Genomic DNA, 27,503 nt, shown 5'->3' on the forward strand with positions numbered 1-27,503 from the left:
TTAAATAAGTTTATAAATTATTTTATACTACTAATTAATTTTGATTAAAATTATGCAAGTCTTTAGTGATTTCAGATGTACATGAAAATTATCTTTAGTGTTTAGAAAACTGTGCGATTTAATTCAACATATTCCAGGAGGCTGTCAAAATACAAGTTAGATAAAGGACAAAAGCATTCGGTTTATCATTTTTCTGTTTTTTTCTTAACCTATACTCAAAAACTATAGTTAATTTATACAAGGAAGAAGCAAATGAAAATATTTTTTCCCCTTTCAATTCTTGAAACCATTATGATTTCTTCAATATGTGTATTGTCGAACTCTTATAATAGAACTTTTTTTTTTTTAGTATAAAAATCTATCGAGTCTAGCTAGCTATCTGTCCTATTTTCTCTATTAATCCATATATCTAGATGTACATAGAGTTCGGTTTACGTATGGAATGTGGAAAAAAAAAATCGTCAATAAATAAGTCACTTGGCAAACCAGATGATGAGAATATGTTCTTTATATCCATCCGGATCTCATTTCTTTGTTTACAGGTTCAATGCCATAAACAGTAGAAATAAGTCCAAGGGTTCCGTTGCTAGACTTTTCAGTAGAAACAAGGGGTTCGCGGGAGGATACGTAGCCTGATGCTTCTGACGTTGCACTGTCCGGACTACTAGCAGCGGAAACGCCATTCTGCACATTAATAGTGAATGGGGTGTCGTGGGTAGGGTTAACTTTTGGCGTCATTTCCTGCACTGACGACGAGTTCGATTCATCGTTTTCTTGAATGACACTTGTGGGAACAATGATTTCGGTGCAATTAGCGTCTGCTGGCGGCGATTCTTCCCTGGACTGATGATTGGAATTTTCTTCATTGGATGGGGGCGTTGATATGTCGGGTTCTTGCATGGTAACACTAACAGAGGGTATTGACAAATAAGGTTGTTTGGTCGGAACAGGTTCTAAATGTTGAAGTTTCTGACCAGAGGGCGCTGGTGCACTGACTGTTCGACGTGCTTTGGCCTTCCGGGAATTGCTTTTGTTGCCAGAGTTCGTCTGGTTTGAATCAGTTTTATCGTTGTCATGGAAGGCATGTCGGAATCTGGCGGGGAATGTCAAGACACCAAGTTTGCGCGTTATTCGGGACCACTTAAGAGCAGGGGTTTCGGTGTTAGTACCTCGATCCCTCTTTGTTGTCTCTTCCTCACTGATGTTCCCTTGAGATCCTCCAATACTAAGGCTCGAACCACTAGCAGACGAAGTCTCTCGAGGGCTGTGTTGTTCGGAACTTACGTGGCTACTGATGGAGTCCATACTTCTACTGCGGGAGAAGGCGTCTCGAGCGTTTTTAGTGGCGTCGATAATGTGACCCCATCGTCCTTTCTTTGCTTTCTTTTTTCCGCTTGCTAGACGAGCCAATCGAGCAAACCGACTCATCGGAGACTTCTTGGAGGTTTCGACATCCGATTCAGGAATGGTCTGCATAGAACCTTCGACAAGTCCTATGTTAAAACCCTTCATTAATCGTCTCTCCTTTTGTCGACCTTTCTTTCCTCCAGAACCTAAAGAAACAAGAAAGAAAACCATTTACACAGGCAAGTCATGTAAATTTTGAGTCACACTAAATTAAATATCCCCCCTCCTTTTTTTTTTCTTCTTATCTTATAAAATGTAAATTTTTAGCTTTCATTTTATCGACATTTTGAGATTTTTTTTTAAATGAAAACATAATTCAATAATAACATGCATAATTAATAAATTAATCGTCATAGCAGTAGATGTCTCATATTACAGTGAGACGAAGGCCATTCTTTTGGGAAAGTGGAAAAATATTATCTGCAACGAAGTTACGAGATATTAATTGGAAGGGAGGGGGAGAAATAGAATAAACAATAGAGAACGAAGTATCTTAGCCTTTTTAAGCACACCGATCAATGCAATATTAAAAACACAAATAAAAAAAAATTCAAAGCACCATCAGTTTGAAAGACGTATATACATGATTCTAATTTTAACTAATTAGTATCGATATTTATTTAAAATAAGTATTCAATAATACTAAATATTGAATATATTCAATAATATATTATTAATATATTATTGAATTATATTAATAATATAATATATTCAATAATAATGCAAAAAAAAAGCAATAAACTGACAAACTGTTGCGAAAATATCTTTAATCGTCTATTTCGTTCTTGACGAAGTAATTTACGTATCTCTTTCATGGAAGCACGAATGACCTGTTTGAATCAACAATTAATCATATAGATAATTATTATATGGTTTATTACATATAGATAATTATTATATGGTTTTTATTGTTTAATATATTATTTTACTTACTTTCAATTACTGTATACACATCTTAATTGCAAAATGGTGGTGTTAAATTCTAACTTTTGAAAATAAACTTGTGCATACATTTGATTTGATTGTAATATTCTCAATTATCAGTAAACATAAAAAACAGAGTGCAAGTAGTATAGGCGTGCGTGCGTGCGTGTGTGTGTGTGTATTAGCTAACCCAAAAACAGCCGCCTAAGACCGCATAACTCAGCTTCAAAAGCTGAGTTATTCGGTCTTAGGCGGCTATGAAGACCATTATATGCTTTAAAAGCATATAATGGTCTTCATATTTTTGATAGGATTCTAATATTGTATTTTAGTTCGCTCTGTTGCATAGTTTGAAGATAATATTGTAGTTGCAATACAATCCTGATTTAAGCTTTATATTTTGGGGAGGGGATGGAGAAAAGTATTCTGAATTTTAATAGAGAAAAGCTTGAATGATTTTACGGAATTAAATCTTTAAAATTAAATATAATTTATTTAATGGAGTTAAATCATGTAGATTTAATTTAAATTTAAATGAACAACGTTGCACATTATTATTTAATTAAAATTAAATTTAATAAATTAAAATAACTGAATGCACACAAAACACCTAGATTATTACTTGTATATTTAAATATACACAAAGGATGTGTTCCGAATCCCTACACTACAGCGTATATTTGAGAATTCGAGATTGGTTGAGTAGATAGCCATAAAGCAGAGTTGCTATCCATTCAACCAAACAGGCGATATGATTAAATAATAAAACATAAAAATAACATAATAATTTGTATGTTATTGCATAAAATAAGTTGTATAAATTAATTAATTTAATTTGGTGTTCATTTATTTATTCAGAATCGTATCATTTCACTCATTGGATATCTTCCTGTTTTTTTAATAACGACTTAACCTATCCTAAGACTGAACTTATTATAAATTTAGATTCCAATTTACATCTACGCCTACGTCTTATTCATACTGGCGCTGGACTTAATTTTCAAGGGGCAGGGGGCGGGGGTACATTTAGGTGGATCCACTAGAAATCTATGCTCTGTTGGTCATGGACAATACGCGAATGGCTTCCTTTCAGTAATGCAAGTTATTGGCTTATTTAATTCGATTGGTCTTTAATTTGATGATGTTAACAATCTATTATAAGCTATCAAAAACGAAGGATACTGTCTGACTACTAACCATCGTATGTACATCTTGATCCAGAGTCCAAACTTACATCTTGGCTTTAAAACATTTAGATTTTTTAGAAATTTAGATCTTAAGGCATTTGGAGAGAGAGAGAGAGAGAGAGGGAGAGAGAGAAGCGTAAATATTAATTTTGATAATCTCCCAGTCTTCAAATAAGAAGCATTTTTGGTTATATAAAATAAAATGTATGCTTCACACTATTATTATTAATTTGATAAATTAATAATAATAGTGTGAAATCCCATTCATCTTTGATGAATTATTATGTTTAAATATGTTAATAATTTAAGAATCCGAATCAGTTATTAATTGAATAACCACCTTTCTGCTTCTACGAAACTTAACAAAGAAATTTAAAAAAAAAAATGTAAAATTAATTTTGGTAAGTTGAACAAAAAAATCATCCCGGTTATTTCATTTTTAATTAAGAAGTATATAAAAGTATTAAACAAAAAGGTGTGCTTAATAAACTTCTTTTTAATCAAAAAAGTTCTTAAAAAATTAAATATTTTTAATTGAATAAATTAAAAAATAAATGAAATTTTGTAAAAATATTATTTATGTTCGATTTTTTTTTTAAAAATTGTACAAATTTAATAAATCGTTGCAAAACATTCTTGCCAAGGAGTAACAAATCTTGGCACATAATTTTCAAAGAATATAAAAAGGTATTTGGACAAATTCTACAGATTAATGACACTGAAATAGTAACTGGAAAAACAAGCAACTTTAATTCCCATCGTAGTCAGTCTCAAGCTGAGGAAAAAAAAGTGCTTTTTCGCTTGGAAATAATTCAAAACAATAGCATTACCATGAAGAATGTGAAGAGCTTTATTTAGAATTTTTCAAATGTGCCTGAGTTGGGTGAAACAGGAGATATTCTACCATGAAAACAAACAAATTAGCTCGAGAATACACGTTATTTCTCATTGCAGAAACCGAGAGTGTAAGCAATTAAAAATACAAATAATTTAATTAAGTAATTAATTTAATAATCCCTATTATTTTTTAATTGAATGAAATCTTCGGCTAAGAAATAGTCGAAGGATTTGAATAAATTACAGATGTAAGTTTGAAAGTTGCAATAATTATTAAAAACATAGCAATTCTTTTCACTCTGCGAATAAAGAGAATTCAGGGGCTTTAATAAAAGGTGTACTTAATATATTTTTCTAAAAATTGAAAAAAAAATTTTTTTATTTAAAAATTTAAAAAATAAAAAAATAAATTAAATTTCCAAAAGATTTTTAAATTATTTGTTTATATAAATTTAATCTGTCATACATTAGGATTATAAACCTAGTGTGTGGCTCCACTAAATTCAACACTAGATATTATGTAAGCAAAAGAATGTAATACTAATTTCAGTGCAATTGACGCTATGAGTTGCTTTATCTGTTACAGTAATCCAACCTTATGGATGTTAATTGATTGATTCCACCAAGGATACCTGGTAAAATTGTTTTAAGTATAGAAAGATCAGAATGGCATCGTTGACTCAGAAAGTTAAATTGGTAATCCTCTAGAAAAGATGATAATTTATCGCCAAGTCCATGCAAGTAAGTCATCATAGGCTCTGATATAATACGGAGAAAAACATAAGAAAGGGAGGCAGCGTGCAAAAATAAAAACCACGGAAAAACATTTGTAAGAATACGAAACATAAATATGAGGTAGGGCGTAAAATGTTCTCGAGGCTATTGAAAAAGCTTTGAAATGTATGAAAGAGCACTCTAAAAGGAATCAGAGATGATAAAGTACAATACAAAAACAGAAGATGTGCAGAATAGAATCTGAAATGACAGCTGGAATAGATAATATTCGACCACAAATGCTCAAACAGATTTATAAAAGCTTTATAGAGTGCAGAGATTAGGCTTAATAATTCAGAAGGATTGTTCAGATGGACCAATTGCCGATGATTGTAAAACTGAATAAGAATTGCACATGAATTTCCCTACTGAGTATTCTCCAGATAATTCATTCGTGCTTGCACAAAAGAAGGAGTCTAAGAAAAACTGAGGAAGAGAAACTGAAAACAACAAGCAAGGTTCAAGCCAAACAGGGGTTGTCAGGATCAGATTTTCTCTTTAAAACAAACTATTGAGAAATAATGGAATATAACATGTTTTGAAGTTAATTCAGCAACCAGAATTAAAGGACATATAGGAAGAGGATGTAAAATCCGTTATAAAACATATTTGTCTTACTATCTACACTATTATTCATTATCTGTATAGCTCATATTATGAAGAAAAGTTACATTGAACCTTAATTTTTTAAAATTGGATATGTTAATCTCAGCTCTTTACTCGATGCACATGCTTTTACTTTATATAAAAGTGCTATAATAATCCTGTACAGGTCTGTAGGATTTTAACCTAATTGAATCACTGCTGTAGGAAATTTGACATGAAAATAAGTCCAAGAAAAACAAAGACTATGAAAATAGCAGAATATTGAAAACAGTGGCTGCATTCTAAAGGAAGAACGTATAGAAGAAGGAAAATATGTTAGTGAAGTTGGCAAATTAAGTATGGAAACAGACAACAGAATAAAACAAAGAAGATATGGTGAGGAGCCAAATCGATAAATTTATGTGGAATAAGACAGAACTTAGTCAAAAATCCTCAACTAGCAGTATACAAGAAAGTGTTCAAACCAATTTAAGTTATGGATCTGAGAGCCGGATTAGAAGTCAAAATGGATCAAAGATTAGAGACCACACATACGAGAGTTGTAAATGAAAATTGATGACATCAAGCATATTCAAATGAAGATATGAGAAAGGAAATGGACAATGTTAGCATTCAGTAATGTCTGTGCGAATCTCAGATGGTAATAGAAACTTAAACAGAATCCAAAAGGAAAGATTGACAAAACAAGAAATTCATGTCAAGACTGTAGGGTAAATCACCCAGAGAAAGACCAAAACCAAGGTGGTCTTGATGCGGTTAGAGATGCCTTAGAAGAACCGAAATTAATATATGACAGTATTCGATTATTGACAGATAACACAATAATTTAAAGGAAAACTCTCAATAAAACTTAGTAAAGTATTACTAAGTTTCATTATTAAATGTATTATCAATATTCAGGACTATGAAGTGTTATCTGCACGTGATTAGATAGCATGCGTATCCTTCTCTTTCATTTGCATGTGTGTAGGTGTGGATAGTCTTATAATTGTACTAATGTTTGGTTTGCTTAAATTTGGTAGGTGTATGCAGGGAGTGATTATGACGAGATTTTCTGAGTCCAAATTATAATTTTTGTCAGTATCCATATGTCTCTGTCATCATTTTTACATCCCATGATCCGATTTTCATTAAACTCGTAAGCTGTACGAAGAAAACAATTATTTTTTGTATGTACTTTGTGACTGTACAACTTTGGTCATTCGGTTGTAATTTACGTTTTTCCTTTTGCCTTTCGCTTTATTCCCTTTTTCACTTCCTTTCTTTTTTCCTCCTTTTTTTCTATTCATATTTATGCTATATATATATAAAAATATACCATTATCTTTAAATTGTGTGGCTGCATATGGTAGCTAGAATTACACTTAAAGGCAAATAAAAAATATCCACAGTATCAACAGGATAGAAGGACTTTTAAGTAAAAATTCCCTCACTAATTTTTTTTTTATTCATCTAATCTTACATGATTTACATTAATCACTCTTACAATATTCTTTGATTTTACCACCCTAGTATGATTTTTGATTATTTGAAAAGGTTCTCTCAATATTTAAAGGTACCAAATAATAATATGTTCCTCAAAATTTTCGATGGCACGTGAGAAAATTTTGCACCAAAGATTTTGCGATTTTAGCACGTACACTTAAAAAGGTTGCTCATACCTGTCCTATACCAGTTGTGGCTGATGGACAAGTTCGAAGAGGAGGTGGTCAATCGACCGTGAGATGCGGTGATTGATTCATTGAATCCAATACCCTTGGAGGGTAATAATAGATGGCAATGCTGTAACCAATGAAGTTTAACTGAGGTTCGGCTGTTGCTGTTACCCTCCTGCCATGATCAGAGCTTTAATAGCTCAATAACAACTTATCCCTACACTGTCCGCTACAGATAACGGGGAAGATGAAAAGCATTCTTGCTTCGCCCCTTTAAGCCAGTCCTTATAAGGCAAGTTCGAAGAGAATAAATTGCTAGCAGTACGCCAGGCTCATACTTGGTAAGAGATAGAGAGATCTTGGAACAAGATGGCGTCTCGCGTGTTAGTGTTTCGTGTTGTGTATTTTTGATGGTGAATTGTATGATATATATAGAGGTAAGCGTTCTTCATTTTCTGAAATATTGATTTGTACATTTAGCTAATCGCTCGATATTGCTGGCAATCCTTTCCATCTGCAATATCCTCTACAAAATTTCTGCTGGCAGGTCTCAAGACCTGCGGGATTTCTAATTGCGATCATAAGCAATTTTCCGATCACTACCTACTAGATATAACAACAAATAAAGCAGACATGGATAATATTACTGATCTGCTAGAGCATCTAAACAAAGAACAAGCATTAAAATTGTTTAAATTACTGCTTAAAAAATTTGATACTGAATGGCCAGGTTTCCTAAACCTGTACACCCAACCGGAAGAATCCGATGATATGGACGGCGAAGTGGAAGAGATCAATGACACATCCATCTCCCTGCCCGAGAGCCCCAGTCAGACGGTCTTCACAGGTGAACAGACAGGCAAGAGACGGCGAATCGAGGAAGATCATGTGGAAAACGAAACTACCTCACAAACAGTCCCGGAAAAAAGGGAAAAGGTCCCTCCGGTAATTCTCCGTGAAAAGGAAAAATGGACCACAGTTGCAAGAAACCTAAGAGAACATCAAATTGGATACTCCTGGGCCAAAAACACCGACGAAGGTGTAAAAATTCAACCAACAACAGTCACAGACTACAGAGGAATAACAAAAATGATGGATAACAACAAACTACAGTACCACACCTTCGCACTAAGCAGCGAAAGAAATCTAATGGTTGTACTGCGAGGTGTCACAGAAGGCATTACCTCTGAGGAGATCGCGGCTGACCTTACCCAGCAGGGCCTATCACCTATCAAAGTCAGCCGGATGTACAGATCCGATAAACAACCAATGCCATTAGTACTGGTTGAGATACAGAATACTCAAAGACAAATTTATGACATAACTGCAGTCTGTGGACTTAAAATATCAACAGAGCCACTCAGGAAAAGGGCATCAGCAGGGCAATGCCATCGTTGCCAAAAGTTTGGCCATGCCCAAAGACTCTGTAAAGCCGAGTTCAGATGCCTGAAGTGTGGCGAGAAGCATCAAACCATTACATGCACAAAAGCAAGAACCACACCAGCCAAATGTGCCAACTGTGGAGGTCCCCACCCAGCAAACTATAAAGGATGCAGCCACCATCCCAGAAATCACGGAACTACAAGACCCGTCCAACCTCCCCCTATCTGGACCACCAATCAAAGCATCTCTGCTGCACAGTCATCAAACCATCAAAACCCAAGCCATAAAAGTCAGGAAAGGGCTCAACCTTCCACCAAGACCTATGCTGAAGCAGCTCGCCCAAAGGACACAATAGAAAGCAATCAAATAGGCTCCAACATCACAGCAATACTGACTTCTTCGCTAGCCACTATGCTCCAGGAATTCAGCAGAACAAACCCAACTCCATCCTCCACAAAGAGATTCCTGCAAGGAACCCATTCCATACTCACAGCACTCAACTATGAATAAAACAAAAGTAAAACCTAACTCGCTTCTAATTGCAGCCTGGAATGCCAATGGCCTCACCAACAAGACATTAGAACTACAGGAATTCGCACAAAGACACAATCCGGACATAATGCTGATCAACGAGACCCACCTAAGACCTGCCAACAACCCAAAAGTGAGAGGATACACAATATACCGAACGGATAGACTCAGCTCCAGAGGGGGAGGCACTGCCATCTACATCAAACCATACCTCCACCACAATGCCATATCCAACCCACAGACTACAAACCTGGAAACCACAGGAATACAAGTCCACACAAAAAATGCTGGAAGCCTCAAGATATTTGCTGCCTACAACTCACCAAGCAATCCTCTACTGACAACAGACCTGGATGCAGTCCTCGGCACCACAGACCCCACCATCATAGTAGGTGACTTGAACGCCAAACACACAGCATGGTTCAGCACCACCAACAACAGAAGTGGTTGCATACTATACAACTATTCAACACTTAACTCAGTTGTGGTGGCAGGACCCACTGAGCACACGCATTACAGCCCTCATGGCAGATCAAATGTACTTGACATAGCTATCCTTAGAAACATCAGTTATCAATACAAACTAGAGACGCTCAATGAACTATCATCCGACCACAACCCAATACTGATCAAACTTGGCACGCAAGATCAACTAACCCACCAGCACACCTTCATATCGTGGGATAGGCTAGCTAAAATCCTACCAGAATACATTGGTCCTGTACCAATCATCCACAAAGAAGAAGACATAGATGAAGCAATAAGCAATTTAACAAGCCAAATTAAAAAAGCACTAGAAACAGTCACCAAAACCGCAACCAACCACCCATCCGGTCGGCTCCCAGAAAACATAATGGACCTCATCAGAACAAAAAACAAAGCCAGGAAAAGATATCACAACACAAGAGCCCCACAGGACAAGAAAACTCTGAACAAGTTGAACAACCAAGTCAGAAAAGCACTTCAAATCCACAGGAACCAGGATTGGGACAATAAACTATCATCACTCAACCCAGAAGATCACACAATATGGAAATTTCTGAAGATTCTGCGCACTAAACACAATCCCCTACCGCCCATGCAAACTGCCCATGGAACGGCGCACACGGATAAAGAAAAAGCAGAAGCAATAGCAGAAATCCTAGAAAAACAATGCAGCCCGTCATATGATAATATAAACATCACCCACATATATAAAGTCCACCAGTATGCTCATACAGGTGTATGAGCATGACTCTGCTCATACACCTGTATGAGCAGAGTCATGGTTGTGATGTATATAGCCATATACAAATAACATTAATAATCCCATATTCTAGTATAGTTATCTCCCATTATTACCCACCCCGATTCTTTTTTTTTTAATTAATAATAGCCCCCAACATCCTTTTAAGGAGCATCAGGAGACATCGAATAAATTAGTAAGTTGATATATTTATCGCTAATCTCTATTGCTTTCTCAAAAGAACTGGGCGATGGACTGAGTCCTTGACTCTTTATCCCGTCATCTGAATGAAGAAAATCTGTGTGGATGGAGTGTTATTGAGCTAAAAACTCTAGTCATGGCTGGGTAATGGCAATAACCGAGCCTCAGTTAAAACTTCATTGGCTACAGCATTGCCATCCGTTACCCTAGAAGTCCTGAAAAGGATTGGGACGTTCCCTCATTTACCTCTATTGCTTTTCTTTTCACTATATTTTAAGTATAATATAGAGGCTATAAATGAAAAGGTGTACTTAGTAAATTTTTTGTATCTTTCTAAAAATTTAAAGATATCTAATTATTTTAATAAATTCAAAAAAAATAAACTTTTAAAAACTTAAATTAAATTTTTTTTACTTTTTAAAGTTATAAATAACAGCCCATTTTCATCAGTGAATGAAGGAATACATTTTTTAGCCTTTAGCAATTGGAGGTTGAATTACTCGGTTAATACGTAATTCGAAATATTTTTATCTAAGAAAATTCAAGTAATTTCTATAGTAAAAGAAAACGGTAATTATAAATAACCTAAATTTTGAAGATGAAATTTCAATGATAACAAAGCAGATTCTATAAAAAATTGTTTTGTCAAATTCACTTTCTTTTATATTTCCTGGAGAAGTAGTGCATCTTTTCCAATTTTCCAGGTGTTTTCGTATTCCTTTTTTATTAATTTATTTTATTAAATTCTTGTAAATATTGTATTAGATTCTTTCGCACTTCTAAATTGATTCTGCGCAATTCAGTTTTATGAAATTATTAGTTGATTATTTTGAAGTATATATTGAAACAAAAGTAGAGGAGTTTTTTTCTTTTTTTTTTCTTTTTTCGTCAGTGATTCAAGTCTTATTTATTTTACTAACTTTTAATTTTAATTTGAGCAACTCCATCTAATCAATTCTAGCATTGTAAAAAGAGCAAGGGGGGGGGGGCGCTTGTTTGGAATAAAAAGCCGAAGCAAATGAGGTAACGATGTCACAGTTCTGTAAATTACAAAAAAAAAAAAAAAAAAAAAAGTTTCCGGAAAAGTTAAAGCAGTGGCATTTCTTTCTGAAACAAAGTCACGTTCAATATAAATCCTTTCGGAAAGGCTATTCGTGTTCTAGACGTGATTCGTACCCAGGTGTTTCTAAACGGAGGGTATGGTCTTAACTAGTAGAGCTGGATAGTTACACGACATTGGTGATGTTTTACTTCTACGCGTATATAGGGTTTGTCTGGAACACTGTTAATGAAAACTAGAATGTATGAAGAGAAGTAATTAAAATACTGATTAGTGAATGGAAAATGTTCATTTGTGAAATTATTTCCAAGTAGGATTGAAAGAAATGAAGACTAAATGCTGTTCTTTGTGTGTGTGTGTGTGTGAGAGAGAGAGAGAGAGAGAGAGAGAGAGAGAGAGAGAGAGAGAGAGAGAGACAGGAGTGATTGAAACCTTTGAAAGAGTAGAGGAAGCATGGCACTAGAAGAAACAGGAGAATCGTTGATTAATTGGATTCTTTTCCGTTGAACAGGTTCGATATTGTTTAAGGAGATTTCTTTTGTAGAAACGTTTCCCCATTAGTTGAAATAGCACTATTATACTTGGTTGGATTTAGAATTTGTAAAAGTGAGCCAGACGAGTGTTAATGGATTAACAGCAGCAGAAGAGTGTTTATGAATTAATTACTATTCAAAATGAAACATGAATCTTTATGCGAATTGAACCTCTAGCTATGTTTTTCAGTAAAAGAATGTTATTTGCAGATATCGTGTTAAAATTGCAACAAATCAATACCATATGCAATATACATACTTTTGTCTTATTAGTTTTTATTTCTTTTAAACTACTTTAATTTCTTTTAAAAATATATACATTAAAATGGCCTATTTAAACCAAAATACTTAATGTCATATTTGCACCTTGATATACCTAATATCTTAAATTGCATTTTTTTTTCATGTTTAAAGGTCTATTGTATATATAGAACGAATTAACTTTTATAGCAGCATTCACAATGGTTTGCATTTCGACTGTTAAAAAAAAAGTAAAGGAAGGGTTCTTATTATGTACACTTGGCATTCCTTGACAATAATTCTAACTTTTCACAAGGAAATGATAGGTGGAGGGTTTTATCAGTGAAATGTGTAGAACGATTTTAACAGATTTTTAAATTTTTAGGCCATTTTAGATTTTTCTGCCTAAGCTAATATGATGCCTTTATGTTCTCTTTTTCCCTGTAGGAAGTTGTCAAATGCATATAATATTAATAGTATGTTTCATCTTGAATATACTTGATAAATAATCCAAGATAATCATAAAAAACATGTATTGTATATTATTAGCCCAAATAGAGCTGTTGTTTTTTATCCTTTCAATGCTTTTGCCAAGATCTGTCACTAAAATGGCCTATTTAAACTAAAATAAATGTTGCAATAAATTTTAGTAAATATCTGAAACACCATGTGCTAATTTCAATAAAATTATGCAAAACAGAAGCTGATTTAAATTGACAACATGAATGTCAACCAAAAAATGAGCAACGATAAGAGTTTGTATATTTGATAAACAAACAAAAAAAAAACATACTCCCCATTGTGTAGTAGAAACATACCTCCTAATACTAGAATAAAAAGAAAAATGACATTTCTCAACACAATTCAGACTCCCAATATTTTAAAAAAGCAACACTAATTACAAAACCGAAGAAAAATTGTACTAAGGAGTAGAGGAGGATACTACTTTTGATGGAAGGAATAAAATTGGAATGTGCAAAGTCAGAAGGGACAAAGTAACCCAAACACCTTACCAAACCAGTCAATACCCTCTGCTTCCAATATATACATTGTATTTCTCATACTAAAAACTTAATCACTAGTTCTAATATGATGAATAATAATAAAATATACTCCAGTTTTACAAAAGGAAATGGTCCAGACTTTTCCACCACTCTTGATAAAACATCAAGCAGTGGCCTGAAACTTCAAAATCTAATCCAAAAACTCTCCAGGCCATAAATCCAAGCGAGTGCAGAGACAGTTAGTATACTTAAGTTTTGGTATGATAAACTATGTGATGTAAGTAGGATCTCCAGAGACGAGTCTTTTGACTCTATGGAGGTTTAATGATATAAAGAAAAGCGTTGTACAATAAGGATATTAATTTGCATAGGAACATGCATATGATTCTACTATCTGAACAGTATCAACAAAAATAATTGTAAGCAGACTTCACAGTAGAAATGTAAAAGATAAGGTCAAAGTATCCTAGCTGTAATCATCTCCAGTAAATGGATATCATTTTTTTAAATCAGTTGCATACTTCAATTCTCTTATTAATTTGTGGGATCATTAAACTCCATGATACTTATGTCTTTGTGTGATATCATTATATGCCTATCATCATGTCAATCTACATTTCCAAATAAAGCCTCTTTTTTTTTCTTCTTCTTCTTCGTCTATGATCTCTTATGCTTTTAAGCGTCGAGATTTTGTCAAATAGATTTTCATGCCCAGGCGGACAGGACGTCCAAGGTTTGTAAATATATTACATTACATTGAAATATGTAAATATTTCAATGTAATGTAAATATATACATTACATTGCAATACATCATTTATATATATTTCATGATTATAATATACTGTATAATGATCTGCTTTTTGCACTGCAGTGAAAAAGTAATATTTTATCTGTGCAATATTCCAAAAATGCAAGAGGCAACTAAACGTTTTAAAAAAAAAATTTTTTTTTTTAAATTTTAAAAAGTTTTAAAAATAAAAAAAAAATACTGTACTGTAATAATAATAGTTAAAATAATAATACGTAATAAATAAAACTTTTTTTTCTTTCAAACCGCAGTTCGGATTACTGGAGGGTTCGGATTAGCGAGATACTACTCTAATAATATATATATATATAATAATATATACTATATATATTACATTTTTAAAAATTATTTCAAAAACTTTATCCTTATAAGGACTGGCTTAAAAGGGCGAAGCAAGAATGCTTTTCATCTTCCCCGTTATCTGTAGAGGACAGTGTAGAGATAAGGTGTTATTGAGCAAGTAAAGCTCTGATCGTGGCAGGAGAGTAACAGCAATAGCCGAGCCTCAGTTAGAACTTCATTGGCTACAGCATTGCCATATTTAAAGGTAAAGCCGTTTCTAAAAATTCGGACGATCCCTAGGCCACTCAATCGTGGGCGAAGGACCGTCCATCTCAGCGTTGGTTCCACTCAGTGATGGCCTTCCACCCACACACCACCACCAAGCAGAACCGCTCAAATTCCGAGGAAAATAATTCACCGACAAAGCCCCTCAGCGGGCCGTGCCGGAGAACACTCTCCCCGGAGACTCAAATTGCTCCCTTAATGCAAAAACCTTAAGAGAGCGAACTCAGAAACTTTCGAATCTCATCACCCAAGGGGGTAACAGCAACAGCCGAATCTCAGTTAAACTTCATTGGCTACAGCATTGCCATCCATTACCCTCCAAGGGTATTGGATTAGCTCCCCTTTCAAAAACTCCTTATAGTCCTTATATATATAATAATAAGGACTGGCTTAAAGGGGCGAAGCAAGAATGCTTTTCATATTCCCCGTTATCTGTAGCGGACAGTGTAGGGAAAAGGTGTTATTGAGCTATTATTAAAGCTCTGATCATGGCAGGAGGGTAACAGCAATAGCCGAGCCTCAGTTAGAGCTTCATTAGCTACAGCATTGCTATCCAATATCCAATACCCTCCAAGGGTATTGGATTGAATGAATCAATCATCAATCACCGACTGTGTAAGTAAAGGTGAAATCTCAAAAATACGGACGATCTCTAGGCCACTCCATAGTGGGCGAAAGACCGTCCTAATCTCAGCGTTGGTTCCACTCAGTGACGGGCTCCCCGACCACTGAGCAGAAACACTCAAATTCCGAGTAAAATAATTCACCGACAAAGCCCCTCAGCGGGCCGTGCCGGAGAACACCTTCCCCGGAGACTCAAAGTGCTCCCTTAAGGCAAAAACCTTAAGAGAGCGAACTCAAAAACTCGTCGCCCAAGGGGGTAACAGTAACAGCCGAACCTCAGTTAAACTTCATTGGTACAGCATTGCATTGTTGCCATCCGTTACCCCCAAGGGCATTAATGAATCAATCACCGCATCTCACGGTCGATTGATCACTATCCCTTTCAAAAACTGTTTCTTTCACTCTTTAAATAAAGAGTATTTATTGGCTTTAATAAAAGGTGTACTTAATATATTTTTTAAAAATTAAAAAGTTATATTTATTTATTTAAAATTTAAAAAATAAAAAAATAAATTAAAGTTTCCAAAAGATTTTTAAACAACTTATTTTTATAAATTTAATCTGTTATACATTAGGATTATAAATCTAAAGTTTAAACTAATAGCTTTCTGAGGTAACCTTTGATATCACTCAACTTTCTCATAAATACTTCACTATCGCATAATGTGCAAATGTAAGTGAATGTGCTGTTATTCACCTGTTGGAGGATTTTATTAGATCAAAATTCTACAATACAAATTCCTAACATACAGTTTGATTAGTGAACTGAATAAGTTACTATTTTAAAGTCGTTTGATACAACTGTTTAGTGTATGGCTCCAATAAATTCAACACTCTAGCTATTATGTAAGAGCTGTTATGTAATTCAACACTCTAGCTTTATCTGTTACAGAAACTCAAACACATCTCTTATGGTAACTGACTGATAGAATCCACCAGGGACACGTGGTAAAATTGTTTTTAAGTATAGAAAAATCAGAATTCCATCGCTGACTCAGAAAGTTAAATTGGTAATCCTCTAGAAAAGATGATAATTTATCGCCAAGTCCATGCAAGTAAGTCATCATAGGCTCTATGATGACTTGCATCGTATAATACGGAGGAAAAAAAAAGAAAGGGAAGCAAAAATAAAAGCCATGGAAAGACGTTTATAATATTTGGAAACATAAATATGAGGAAGGAGGTACAATGTCCTGGAGGGTATTGAAAAAACTGTGAAATGGAGGAAAGAGCTCTCTAAAAGGAATCAGAGATGATAAAGTACAATATAAAAACAGAAGATGTGCAGAATAGAATCTGAAATGACAGCTGGAATAAATAATATTCGACCACAAATGCTCAAACAGATTTATAAAAGCTTTATAGAGTGCAGAGATTAGGCTTAATAATTCAGAAGGATTGTTCAGATGGACCAATTGCCGATGATTGTAAAACTGAATAAGAATTGCACATGAATTTCCCTACTGAGTATTCCAGATAATTCATTCGTGCTTGCAAGGAGTCTAAGAAAAACTGAGGAAGAGAAACTGAAAACAACAAGCAAGGTTCAAGCCAAACAGGGGTTGTCAGGATCAGATTTTCTCTTTAAAACAAACAATTGAGAAATAATGGAATATAACATGTTTTGAAGTTAATTCAGCAACCAGAATTAAAGGACATACAGGAAGATGATATGATGTATATAAAATTAGGTATAAAACATGTTTGTCTTACTATCTACACTGTTATTTATCATATATATGGCTCATATTATGAAGGAAAGTTGCATTGAACCTTAATTTTTTCCAAATTGGGTATTTAATCTCAGCTCTTTACTTGATGCACATGCTTTTACTTTATATAAAAAGTGCTACAATAAATCCAGTACAGGTCTGTGGGATTTTACTTAAATTGAATTGATTTTTAACTAGATTAAATTCAGTCACTGCTGTAGCAAATTTGGCATGGAAATAAGCGTAATAAAAACAAAAACTATGAAAATAGCCCCAATATTGAAAACAGGGGCTACATTCTAAAGGAAGAACGTATAGAAGAACAAAAATATATTAGTGAAGTTAGCAAATTAAATACAAACAACAGAATAAACAAAGCAGATAGGGTGAGGAGCTAACTCAATAAATTTATGTGCAGTGAGAGAGAACTTAGTCAAAAATCCTCAACTAGCAGTATACAAGACAGTGTTCAAATCAATTTTTTAAGTTATGGATCTGAGAGCTGGATTACAAGTAAAAATGGATCAAAGATTAGAGACCACACATACGAGAGTTGTAAATGAAAATTGATGACATCAAGCATATTCAAATGAAGATATGAGAAAGGAAATGGACAATGTTAGCATTCAGTAATGTCTGTGCGAATCTCAGATGGTAATAGAAACTTAAACAGAATCAAAAAGGAAAGATTGACAAAGCAAGAAATCGATGTCAAGACTGTAGGGTAAATCACCCAGAGGAAGACCAAAACCAAGGTGGTCTTGATGCGGTTAGAAATGCCTTAGAAGAACCGAAATTAACATCTGACAGTATTGGAGTCCTGACAGATAAAATAATAATTTAGAGGAAACTTTCAATGAAACTTAGTAATAAACTATTAATGTGCTATTCTTTATGTGCCTTTTCCCATCTATTTGGGGTGGATCTTTTACATGATGCGCCTTTATGCGAGCTCACAATCGACTTTTCGCAGAGCCTGACATTGAGGGGAAAGGTATTAATGTCTGTAGATGTGTGTGTTTATGGCGCCGGTTTGTCTGTTCTGAGGGACAAAAAACTAGAGTTTCCTGGGGAGCCCCCCCCCCCAACTCCGTATGAGACCAGCCAACTCACCTTTAGAAAGAGACCATATAAAGGTTCCTTACGGTCATGGACGGATATCGAACGAAGGTCTTTCCGACGAAAGGACTTCGTCAATACCGACTGAGCTATGGAGGGGAGCACCCCCCTAAAGGCTACAGATTGGAATTTAATGATAATAAGCGTTACAATTAAAGAAGTGGAGCACTTTATTTAGGTATTTTACCGAGTTTGAGTCAAATGGTTTTGTCTCAGACATTGTAGATATTCTACCGGAAAAGTGAAAGAAACTGGATTGAGAAAACATTGTTCCTGATTAAGGAAACTGCATGTCCTAGCAACCCTGAATACGAGGGGGGAAATGTGGTAACCTGCAAAATCCTGGATGATCAATATGAAAATAGAGATTTAAAAGGGAACTTTAAATACAAAATTGGATTCTGTCAAAAAAGTACTGGGAGAGAGCGATCCTTTTTTTTGGGTGGGGGGAGTGTTATAGAGCTAAAAGCTCTAATCATGGCTGGGTAACGGCAATAGCCGCCGAGCCTCAGTTAGAACTTCATTGGGTACAGCATTGCCATCCGTTACCCCCATTCTTCTTCTAAAGATCCTTTTCACTCCTCAATAAAGACGTATTCAAAGGCTTTAAACAAAACAAAAGGTGTGCGTAAGTAATTTTTAATTCAAAGAAAGATAAATATATATATATATATATATTTAAGTTAAATACTTTTTAAAAATTAAAATGTTAATTTATTTTATATTCATATTAATTACAAGTTTTTGAAACAACAGAGCCATAATTCTAAATGCATAACCGATAGCTTCGGTTGTAACTTTTAATATCAGTCAAATTTTTCGTAGATATTTCACTACTGCAGACGTAAATGTAAGTCACTTTGCTACTAAAGCATTTTAATACAACAGATCAATTAACAAGATATAATTTACAACCTAAATTCAAAAACATGAACCATCCAACTAAAAGGTTTCTCATATGTTTATTTGAATAGTGAACTGAAATAATTTATTACCTCAAATTTGTTTAATACCGAACAACATGGATGTCTCTACTAAAGCATTTAAAACTGGTTGAATGAGAAGAACATGAAGTTCTCAATTCAACTTCTAGCTATAATGTTGTCAAAAGAATGTTGTTCTACTTCTACACTAATTTAAGTGTAACTGACGTCATGAGTTGATCTATCCACTACGGAAACCACTTCTCTTAGAGCATTTTGTCTTTCATTAGAGCCATACTTCGCAATCTTACTATTTGGATGTCAATTTCTATTAGAATGCTTTAGTTCAGCCTTGTGATGCATTCAGTCTCAAGCTTGGATAATCACCTGTTCCCCATAAAAAATTCCTTGAGGGACCCAACATCCCAAACAACTCCGTAGGCTAAATATAGTGACCTGTAAGATTCTGGAAAGTTGTTCTTCGAGATGGCAAGAGGATAGATAATGCATTGAATGTATCTGAAGTGCAAGCCTACAGGAATCTTTTACAGATGAGATTATCACTTTCACCTAAGCCAAACAAACACTAATTTCAATGTGGTATGTTTAAACCATGATCTAAACAGGAAAGACATAAATTATTTGGAATATCCCAGTCCAAGGGTGGGGAACCCTTGGACACGCGTGCCAAACGTGGCACGCCAACGACTTTTTTCCTGCACGCAACCCAGGGCTCACCTTAAAAAATAATTCAATAAATAAATACATGGATTCGAAGTATTTATTGTCAATTAATATGTTTAATTTATTAGATATAAATGCAAATTTTCTTTACATTTCCGTAAACATAAGTTATTGTTAAAGCTACGTGAAATGTATTATCAATATTCAGGACTATAAAATGTCATGTGCACGTGATTAGATTGCATGCGTATCCTTCTCTTTCATTTGCATGTGTGTAGGTGTAGATAGGATTATAATTGTACTAATGTTTGGTTTGCTTAAACTTGTAGTTGTATGCGGAGAGTGATTATGATGCGATTTTCTGAGTCCAAATTATAATTTTTGTCAGTGTCCATACGTCTCTGTCCGCATTTTTACATCCCATGATCCGATTATCATCAAACTTGTAAGCTGTATGAAGAAAGCAATTATTTTTTGTATGTACCTTGTAACTGCACAACTTTGGTCATTCAGTTGTAATTTACTTTTTTCCTTTGGAGTTTAGCTTTATTCCCTTCTTGACTTTCTTTCTTTCTTTCTCATTTTTTCTATTCATATTTATGTTATATATATGGGAATACAATTTCAAAGCCAGCTTTTAATTCTCGAACTGAGTGGTATCCTATCATAATTTCGCTTCAAAAGTCACTGAGTTCTTCATTACGGTCCATTACTGTTGATGTTAGTCTATGAGGATGACAAAACTGTGTGCTACCTTTTACACCTGTATGAGCTGAATCATGATTGTATATCGCCATATGTTAATACAAATAACATTAACACTCCCATATTATAGTATAGTCATCTCCCGTTAATGGCCACCTATCCTATCCCAGTGGCTTTAACAGGCCTTTAAGGCCCACAACCTTCCAAGCATGCTTTGATTTAGTAACCAAAGTACGAGGATAGGATAGGATGGTCACCCCTATGCCTCTAGGTATTCCTGGCCATATCCCTGTGTGTTCACGGGGCCGGTTTGCCTGCTTGCGGGATGAAAACCGTGCTGTCCACGCCCGGCTGACTTGGCTGTGGGTGGGAGGCTAACCGCGCGGACGTTAATACCCACCCGATTCTGTTTTTAAATTGATAATACCCCAACATTCTTTTAAAGAACATCAGGGGACTTGGAATAAATTAGTAAGTGGATCTATATATTGATCTATATATCGCTTTTATTTTCATTATGTTTTAAGTATAATTTAGAGGCCATAAATAAAAAGGTGTACTTAGTAAACTTCTTATATTTTTTTAAAAATTTAGAAATATCTAATAAATTTAAAAAAACAATAAAATTTCCAAAACTTACATTCAAATTTTATACAGTAATAATCTTAATTTTAAAGTTATAAATAACAGCTCTTGGTTGTAATTGATATGACTCAATTTCGTCAATGAGTGAAGGAATGCATTTTTTAGCCTTTAGCAATTGGAGGTTGAATTAGTCGGTTAATACGTAATTCGGAATATTTTTATCTAAGAAAATTTGAGTAATTTCTTTAGCAAAAGAAAGCGGTAATTATAAATAACCTAAATTTTGAAGATGAAATTTCAATGATAACAAAGCAGTTTGGATAAAAAACTGTTTTGTCAAATTTACTTTTTTAAAACATTTTCTGGTCACTAGTGCATCTTTTCCCATTTTCTAAGTGATAGTCTTTATATTCCTTTTTTATTCATTTATTTTATTAAATTCTTTTAAATGTTTTATTATATTCTTTCGTACCTGTAAAATTTATTCAGCACAATTCAGTTTTATGAAATTATTAGTTGATTACTTTAAAGTATATATTGAAACAAAAGTAGCGGACATTTTTTTTCCTTTTTTCGTTAGTGTTTCAAGTTTTATTTATCTTATTAAATTTTTAAGCGACAGTATTAGTCTGTTAATTGAGTGAGTTCATTGGTAATTTTGCTTGTTCTGTGAATTTAAAAAAAAAAAAAAAAAAAAAAAAACAGGAAAACAGGAACCGTTTATGGAAAAGTTAAAAGAGTGCCATTTCCTTCTGAAACAAAGTCAAGTTCAATTCAAATCCCATAGAAAGGCTCTTCGAGGTTTGAATCAAACCCAGGTGTTTCTGAACGGTGGGTATGGTCGTTACTAGCTGAGCTGGTTAGTTAGATGACATTTGTGATATTTTTATTTCTACGTGTATATATAGGGTTTCTCTGGAACGCTGTTGGTGAAAACAGGGATGTATGAAGAGAAGTAATTTAAATACTGATTAGTGAATGGAAAAGTCAATTTTTGAAATGATTTCCAAGTAGGATTGAAAGAAATGATGACTAACTGCTGTTCTTGTATATTAAACCGATTTTGAAGGAGTAGCTGAAAGAGATTCCAGTTCATCTCTCTCTCTCTCTCTCTCTCTCTCTTTGTTGTGTGTGTGAGTGAGTGATTGAGTTGGTCGGTGGGTGAGTAATTTAGTGGGTGGTTGGGTGAGTGAGTGAGTGATTAAGTGAGAGAGAGAGAGAGATTGGAATCTTTGATTGAGTATAGGGAGCATGGCCTAGAAGAAACAGGAGAATCGTTGATTAATTGGATTCTTTTCCATTGAACAAGTTCGATATTGTTTAAGGAGATTTCTTGTGTATGGAAAAGTTTCCCCATAATTTGAAATAGCACTATTATACTTGGTTGGATTTACAATTTTTAAAAGTGAGGCAGAAGAGTGATTATGGATTGATTACTATACAAAATGAAACACGAATCTTTAATGAGATTTTCGTATTTTTTTGTTTCTTCAATGACCTGTTCATTATTCCAGATATTGCGTTCTTCCTCCATACGAACTAAATTTGTCATTAGAATGTCACACGAATTGAAAATTTTCACTAATTTTTTCAATGAAGCTCCCAATGATATGTATCACATATATGTTTGGCCAATTAAGGAAAGAATTTGTTAATTCTTTCCTCAATTGTTAATTCTAATTTCTGCGAGATATTATCATTTACCACTAACATTAGCCATTCGTATTTTCTGGGAGTGCAGTATAAGTGAAACATTTTAGACAATTATGTTTTGTGATATTAAAAGTTTGAAAAATGAATGTGAAAGAAAAAAACAGTCATGGAGAACTTCTTTCCAACCATCTCCTATCCTTAAATAGTACTTGGGAAAATGTCAGGTTTGCATTTCCATCATAGCTGCTCGCATATGTGAAATAAGGATTTTTCCTTTCTGAAATTCCGTTTTTTTTATCCTTCCAAGCAAAGAAGCCGGCTAGAAGAAGAAGAACAAACGTTGCTAACAGACAAAGTATGTTGAATTCATAATTTTGGTCGCTTCAACTATAGTTACTTAATTTTGGCCTTTTCACTTGAAACTGAATTAGCCTGGACTGAAAAGTCCTAAATTTTTTTCCAAGAAAATATAGATATAGATATTCTACCCGGAAAACAGACAAATTGGCCTAACACATATTATTCCTGTTTATGGAATTTACGGAAATTAAGAGTTCACGCAACACAGAGTACTAGGTTTCAAATGTGATGATATACATAAAATCCGATTAATAAGCCGGTTATTTTTATTTCTATTTCCAAATACCCTTTTATTTCCAAATACCCTTTTAGCAAACTGAAGAAATATATATCTACATCATCATTAGCAAACTGCAAAAATTAATCGTGCATGCTACAATAAAAATTTTTTCACTCTCTTCTTAAAAAGAATTAGAAGCCTTAAATAAAAAGGTGTGTTTAATAAACTTTATTATTTTTTTCAAAATTTTAAAAATAACTAATTTTTTAAAATAAATTCTAAAATAAAATAAAGTTTACAAAAATTCTTAAGTTAAATATTTATATTTTTTCTCAACTTTTTGAGGTGTTTACCATAATTTTAAAAGTATGTACATAATAAATCTGTTTCTGTTGTAATTGATATGAATCAATCACAACCGAATCAATCAAATTTGATATGAACCAATGAAATGTTTCATAAATAAATATTTCACTGCAGAAGAATATGTAAATATAAATTAATTTGCTATCCATCTAATACAAAGTTCAAAAACCAGATTGCCCAGCTAGATGTTACCATTACTTGAAGTGAAATAATTTACTATATCAAAGTCTTTGATACCCCGACTTCGCTGGAGTACGAAAATTGGTTCATTGAAGGAGATTGAAGTTTATGTTGCACTCATCTATAGTAACATACGAGCCAATAACACTATGTGTTGCTCTATCTCTACAGAAAAATAATACCTTAAAAAGCGCATTATAGTGGTAGTTGGCAGACTCTTTGTGGAACTGCGATATTTCTACGTAGGCCGGGTCAAGACGGAAGTTTACAATTCTGTGGCCAAATTATGCAAATGATTTACTTTGGTGGATTTGCAAATATCACTAACAAGTGAATAGCATATGTAATATATATCTTATCTTGTTAGTCTTAATTTCGGGCGAAATATTTTCTTTTACGAATTATAAATTATACTGAAATACACTATGTATCTATTTTATAATTATAGCCACAGTTTTTTTTTTTTTTTTTTTTTTTTTTTTGCTACGAGTTATGAAATTATTAGTTTATCATTTTTTGAAGTACAGTAGATTCTCGACTATCGGGCCTAATGTGGCGGAAGGGCAGGCCGGATAACACAAAAGCCGGATAGGCCGAAGTTCTAGGCCTACCTTTTCACACAAATGTGAAAAGGTAGACCTAAGATGAAAGAGTCAAAACTTACAGTTTTTAGTTTTTGAAAAAGGTAGATAGATGACTGCTTCACCCTTTTAGCCCTGTTCCGCGACGCAATGTCCCTCCACTTACGCAAGCAGATGATATCAGCTGGCGTCGCTTCCTCCTACTCACTAAAGTACTGCAGCGCTGCCTCAATCGTCTTGAACTCTTCCGAATGTGGGATGAGATTTTTCCTGTCATCTAAAGATGTCTCCTCCTCCTCCTCCTCCTCTTCTTCTTCTTCCCCCTGTGTCACCATTTCCACAATATCTTTGTCAGTTATTTCATCAACTTCGTCGTTTGACATCCATTCTGTAATGTCCTCTGCATTGACATCGTCACTGCACGGTACATTTTTCAGCAACGAAACAAGTTTATCGTTTTCATCTTCCACTTCGGTTTCACACACGGGTTCAAGGTTGAAATGTCCACCTTCATGGTCCAAAAGAATTTTTCAAGACTTTACAAGTGATATGTTTCGAATCTCTTCCCATGCTTCGGCCAACCACCTTATGACATCTAGCAAGTCAATCTTTTTCAGAGTGGTTACGAAGTCTTCATTATTATCAATCGCTGATATCAACGAACTGAGAAGACGCCGACGATACTTTTTCTTCTTTTTTTAGCCGACGATTGTAGCAGACGCCTGCTTTCAACGCCTTGGCAAAGTAAATTACAGTACGTATTCCTCATTTTATTACGGAGAATTACTGAATTATTATAATTCTCCGTGATAAAATCCGGGCTCCGGATAGTACGGAGGCCGGATAGTCGAGAGTCTACTGTATACATTTAAACAAGAGTAGGGTGTCTTCCTTTTTTGTGCTACTTAGTGTCTCAAATCCGCGCAGTTAGCCGAGTGGTTATGGGCTTCACAACTATATGCCTGGGAAAGGATTGTCCTGCGTTCGATTCCCGTCTCTGACGTCAGGAGCTAAGGATCTTTCTCAGACATAACAAAGTTAGCCGGTCTTGGGCATGGACCGCAGGGTTTTTCTCCACAGTTTATTTGGGGTTTTTCCTCCCGCAAGCAGGCAAGCCGGCCCCGTGAACACATACATCTACAGACATAGGATACCTCCAGGAATAAGGAGTGACCAACCTATTCCGTAGGATTCGGTTCCGAATGCATATACGGTAAAAATTGTAGGTCTAGGCGTGAGCGTAAATTAGGAAAAGTGTCTCAAATTTATTTATTTTAGGGATTTTTTAAAAAAAATTCCATCTACGAAATTTTAATACCGTGAGAGGATCAATAGATTAGGTTATTTGAAATAACAGCCAAAGCAACTAAATCAATGATGTCAGAGTATTATGTCTGTTAACTGAGTGTTTGTTCCCCGTCTGTCTTGTTGGATAAAAAATAAAAAATAAAAAATAATAATAAATCCAGTTTGGGAAGTTAAAACCAAATTGCCTTCCTTTGAATCCGATCAACTCAGATGGTTCCCTTATAAAGGTTATTTGCATCCTTGACAAGATTCGAGACCAAGTATTTCTACTGGACGGCCTGGTCGTTACTAAGTGAGCAGTTTAGTCCGACGACAATTGTGACGTTTTAATTCTTCGTCTTCAGATTGTTTTTTTCTGAAACACTCTTGGAGAACATTTTTCCATAAGATAACAGGAATAAATTGAAGAGAAAAGCTAAATAATTAGTGACATGAGTTCAGACTAGTATTGAAAGTGGATGATGACAAATTGCTATTCTTGTTTTAACAGGTTTTGTAAAAATAGAAAGAGTGAGTGAACGAATTAGATCCCAGTTGTTCAGCTCAGCAGTAAGCGCCGACCATCGCAATATAGTAAATGAACAGTATACAGTATTGGACTAGGAAAAGAGACTAACCGATAATTTTGAACCTTTTCTATTGAATAAGTTCCAGTAATGTGCAATAAGGTTTGGAGAAAAGCTTACCCTCAAGTGAAAAACAGTAATTTATTATTATACAAATGAAAAACAAATCTTTAATATAGTTTGCGTAATTTTTGCCCTGCACCGACTCTTCCAGATAGTGTATCTTTCTCTCTTGTGTCCAAGTCTACAGAAACTATAAATCATTTGATTTTCGTGGTATAGAATATTACGTGAATTGACATTTATCGATGGATGTCCCGTATATGGGAAGAAATGTTTGTTGCTCAGGAAATTAAATTGATTTGCGAGCAGATCAAACTTGGATGGATCGAAGTTTGCGATGAGGAAAGATCCACTTCGCACTTGAGATGTTAATGTGTTTTTTTTTGTCAGTTCCATGAAGATTCATCGAAAATATTTAATCGAAAGACAGTTTATTGAATGCCAATTCATCGAAAGGGAGTTCACCGAAAAACCAATTCGAATAAAAAAAAAAACATCGAAGAACAATTCGCCGAACGGCAATTCATGGGAAAAACAGTTTATCGAAAGAACAATTCACGGATACTTTTCGATGAATTCATTTCATAATTCATCGAAACATTTTTTTTTATAAATTAAAAAACTTGAAAAACAATAATGCTAAATATTGTTTTCCACAACAAATGGTTCAATGGAAACTAAATTTCGCAGGTTGTGGTAAAAATCCCAACATAAAGTTTAATTCAATCTATCCAATCCAGAGCGGAATTATTAATATAAGTTCGAAATTTTTTGCCCAATTTTTTTTAATTAATCGATTGTAACCAAAATGTACCTGCGCACCATCTCTTGTCACTCCACAAAATGCCGAAGGTTATTAAATTACACTAAGTCAAGGCGGAATTATTGTAATATATATTTTAAATATGCT

The 27,503-nt window shown here is 34.3% G+C and overlaps 1 protein-coding gene across 1 annotated transcript in view; it reads right to left on the reverse strand.

Annotated features, from left to right (window-relative positions):
- Positions 1 to 492: 492 nt before the first annotated feature.
- LOC150104881 (transient receptor potential-gamma protein-like) overlaps positions 493 to 27,503 on the reverse strand; it is a 350,865-nt gene continuing 323,854 nt past the window's right edge. The window contains exon 15 of the mRNA XM_090396037.1: positions 493 to 1,553. Coding sequence (XP_090252163.1) covers positions 508 to 1,553 — 1,046 coding nt within the window. The 3' untranslated portion in view covers positions 493 to 507. The remainder of the gene's footprint in view (positions 1,554 to 27,503) is intronic.

Source organism: Typopeltis vanoorti, chromosome 7 (assembly GCF_054136105.1).
Source record: "Typopeltis vanoorti isolate ZY-2024b chromosome 7, IOZ_Tvanoo_1.0, whole genome shotgun sequence".
Taxonomy (NCBI): Eukaryota; Metazoa; Arthropoda; class Arachnida; order Uropygi; family Thelyphonidae; genus Typopeltis; species Typopeltis vanoorti.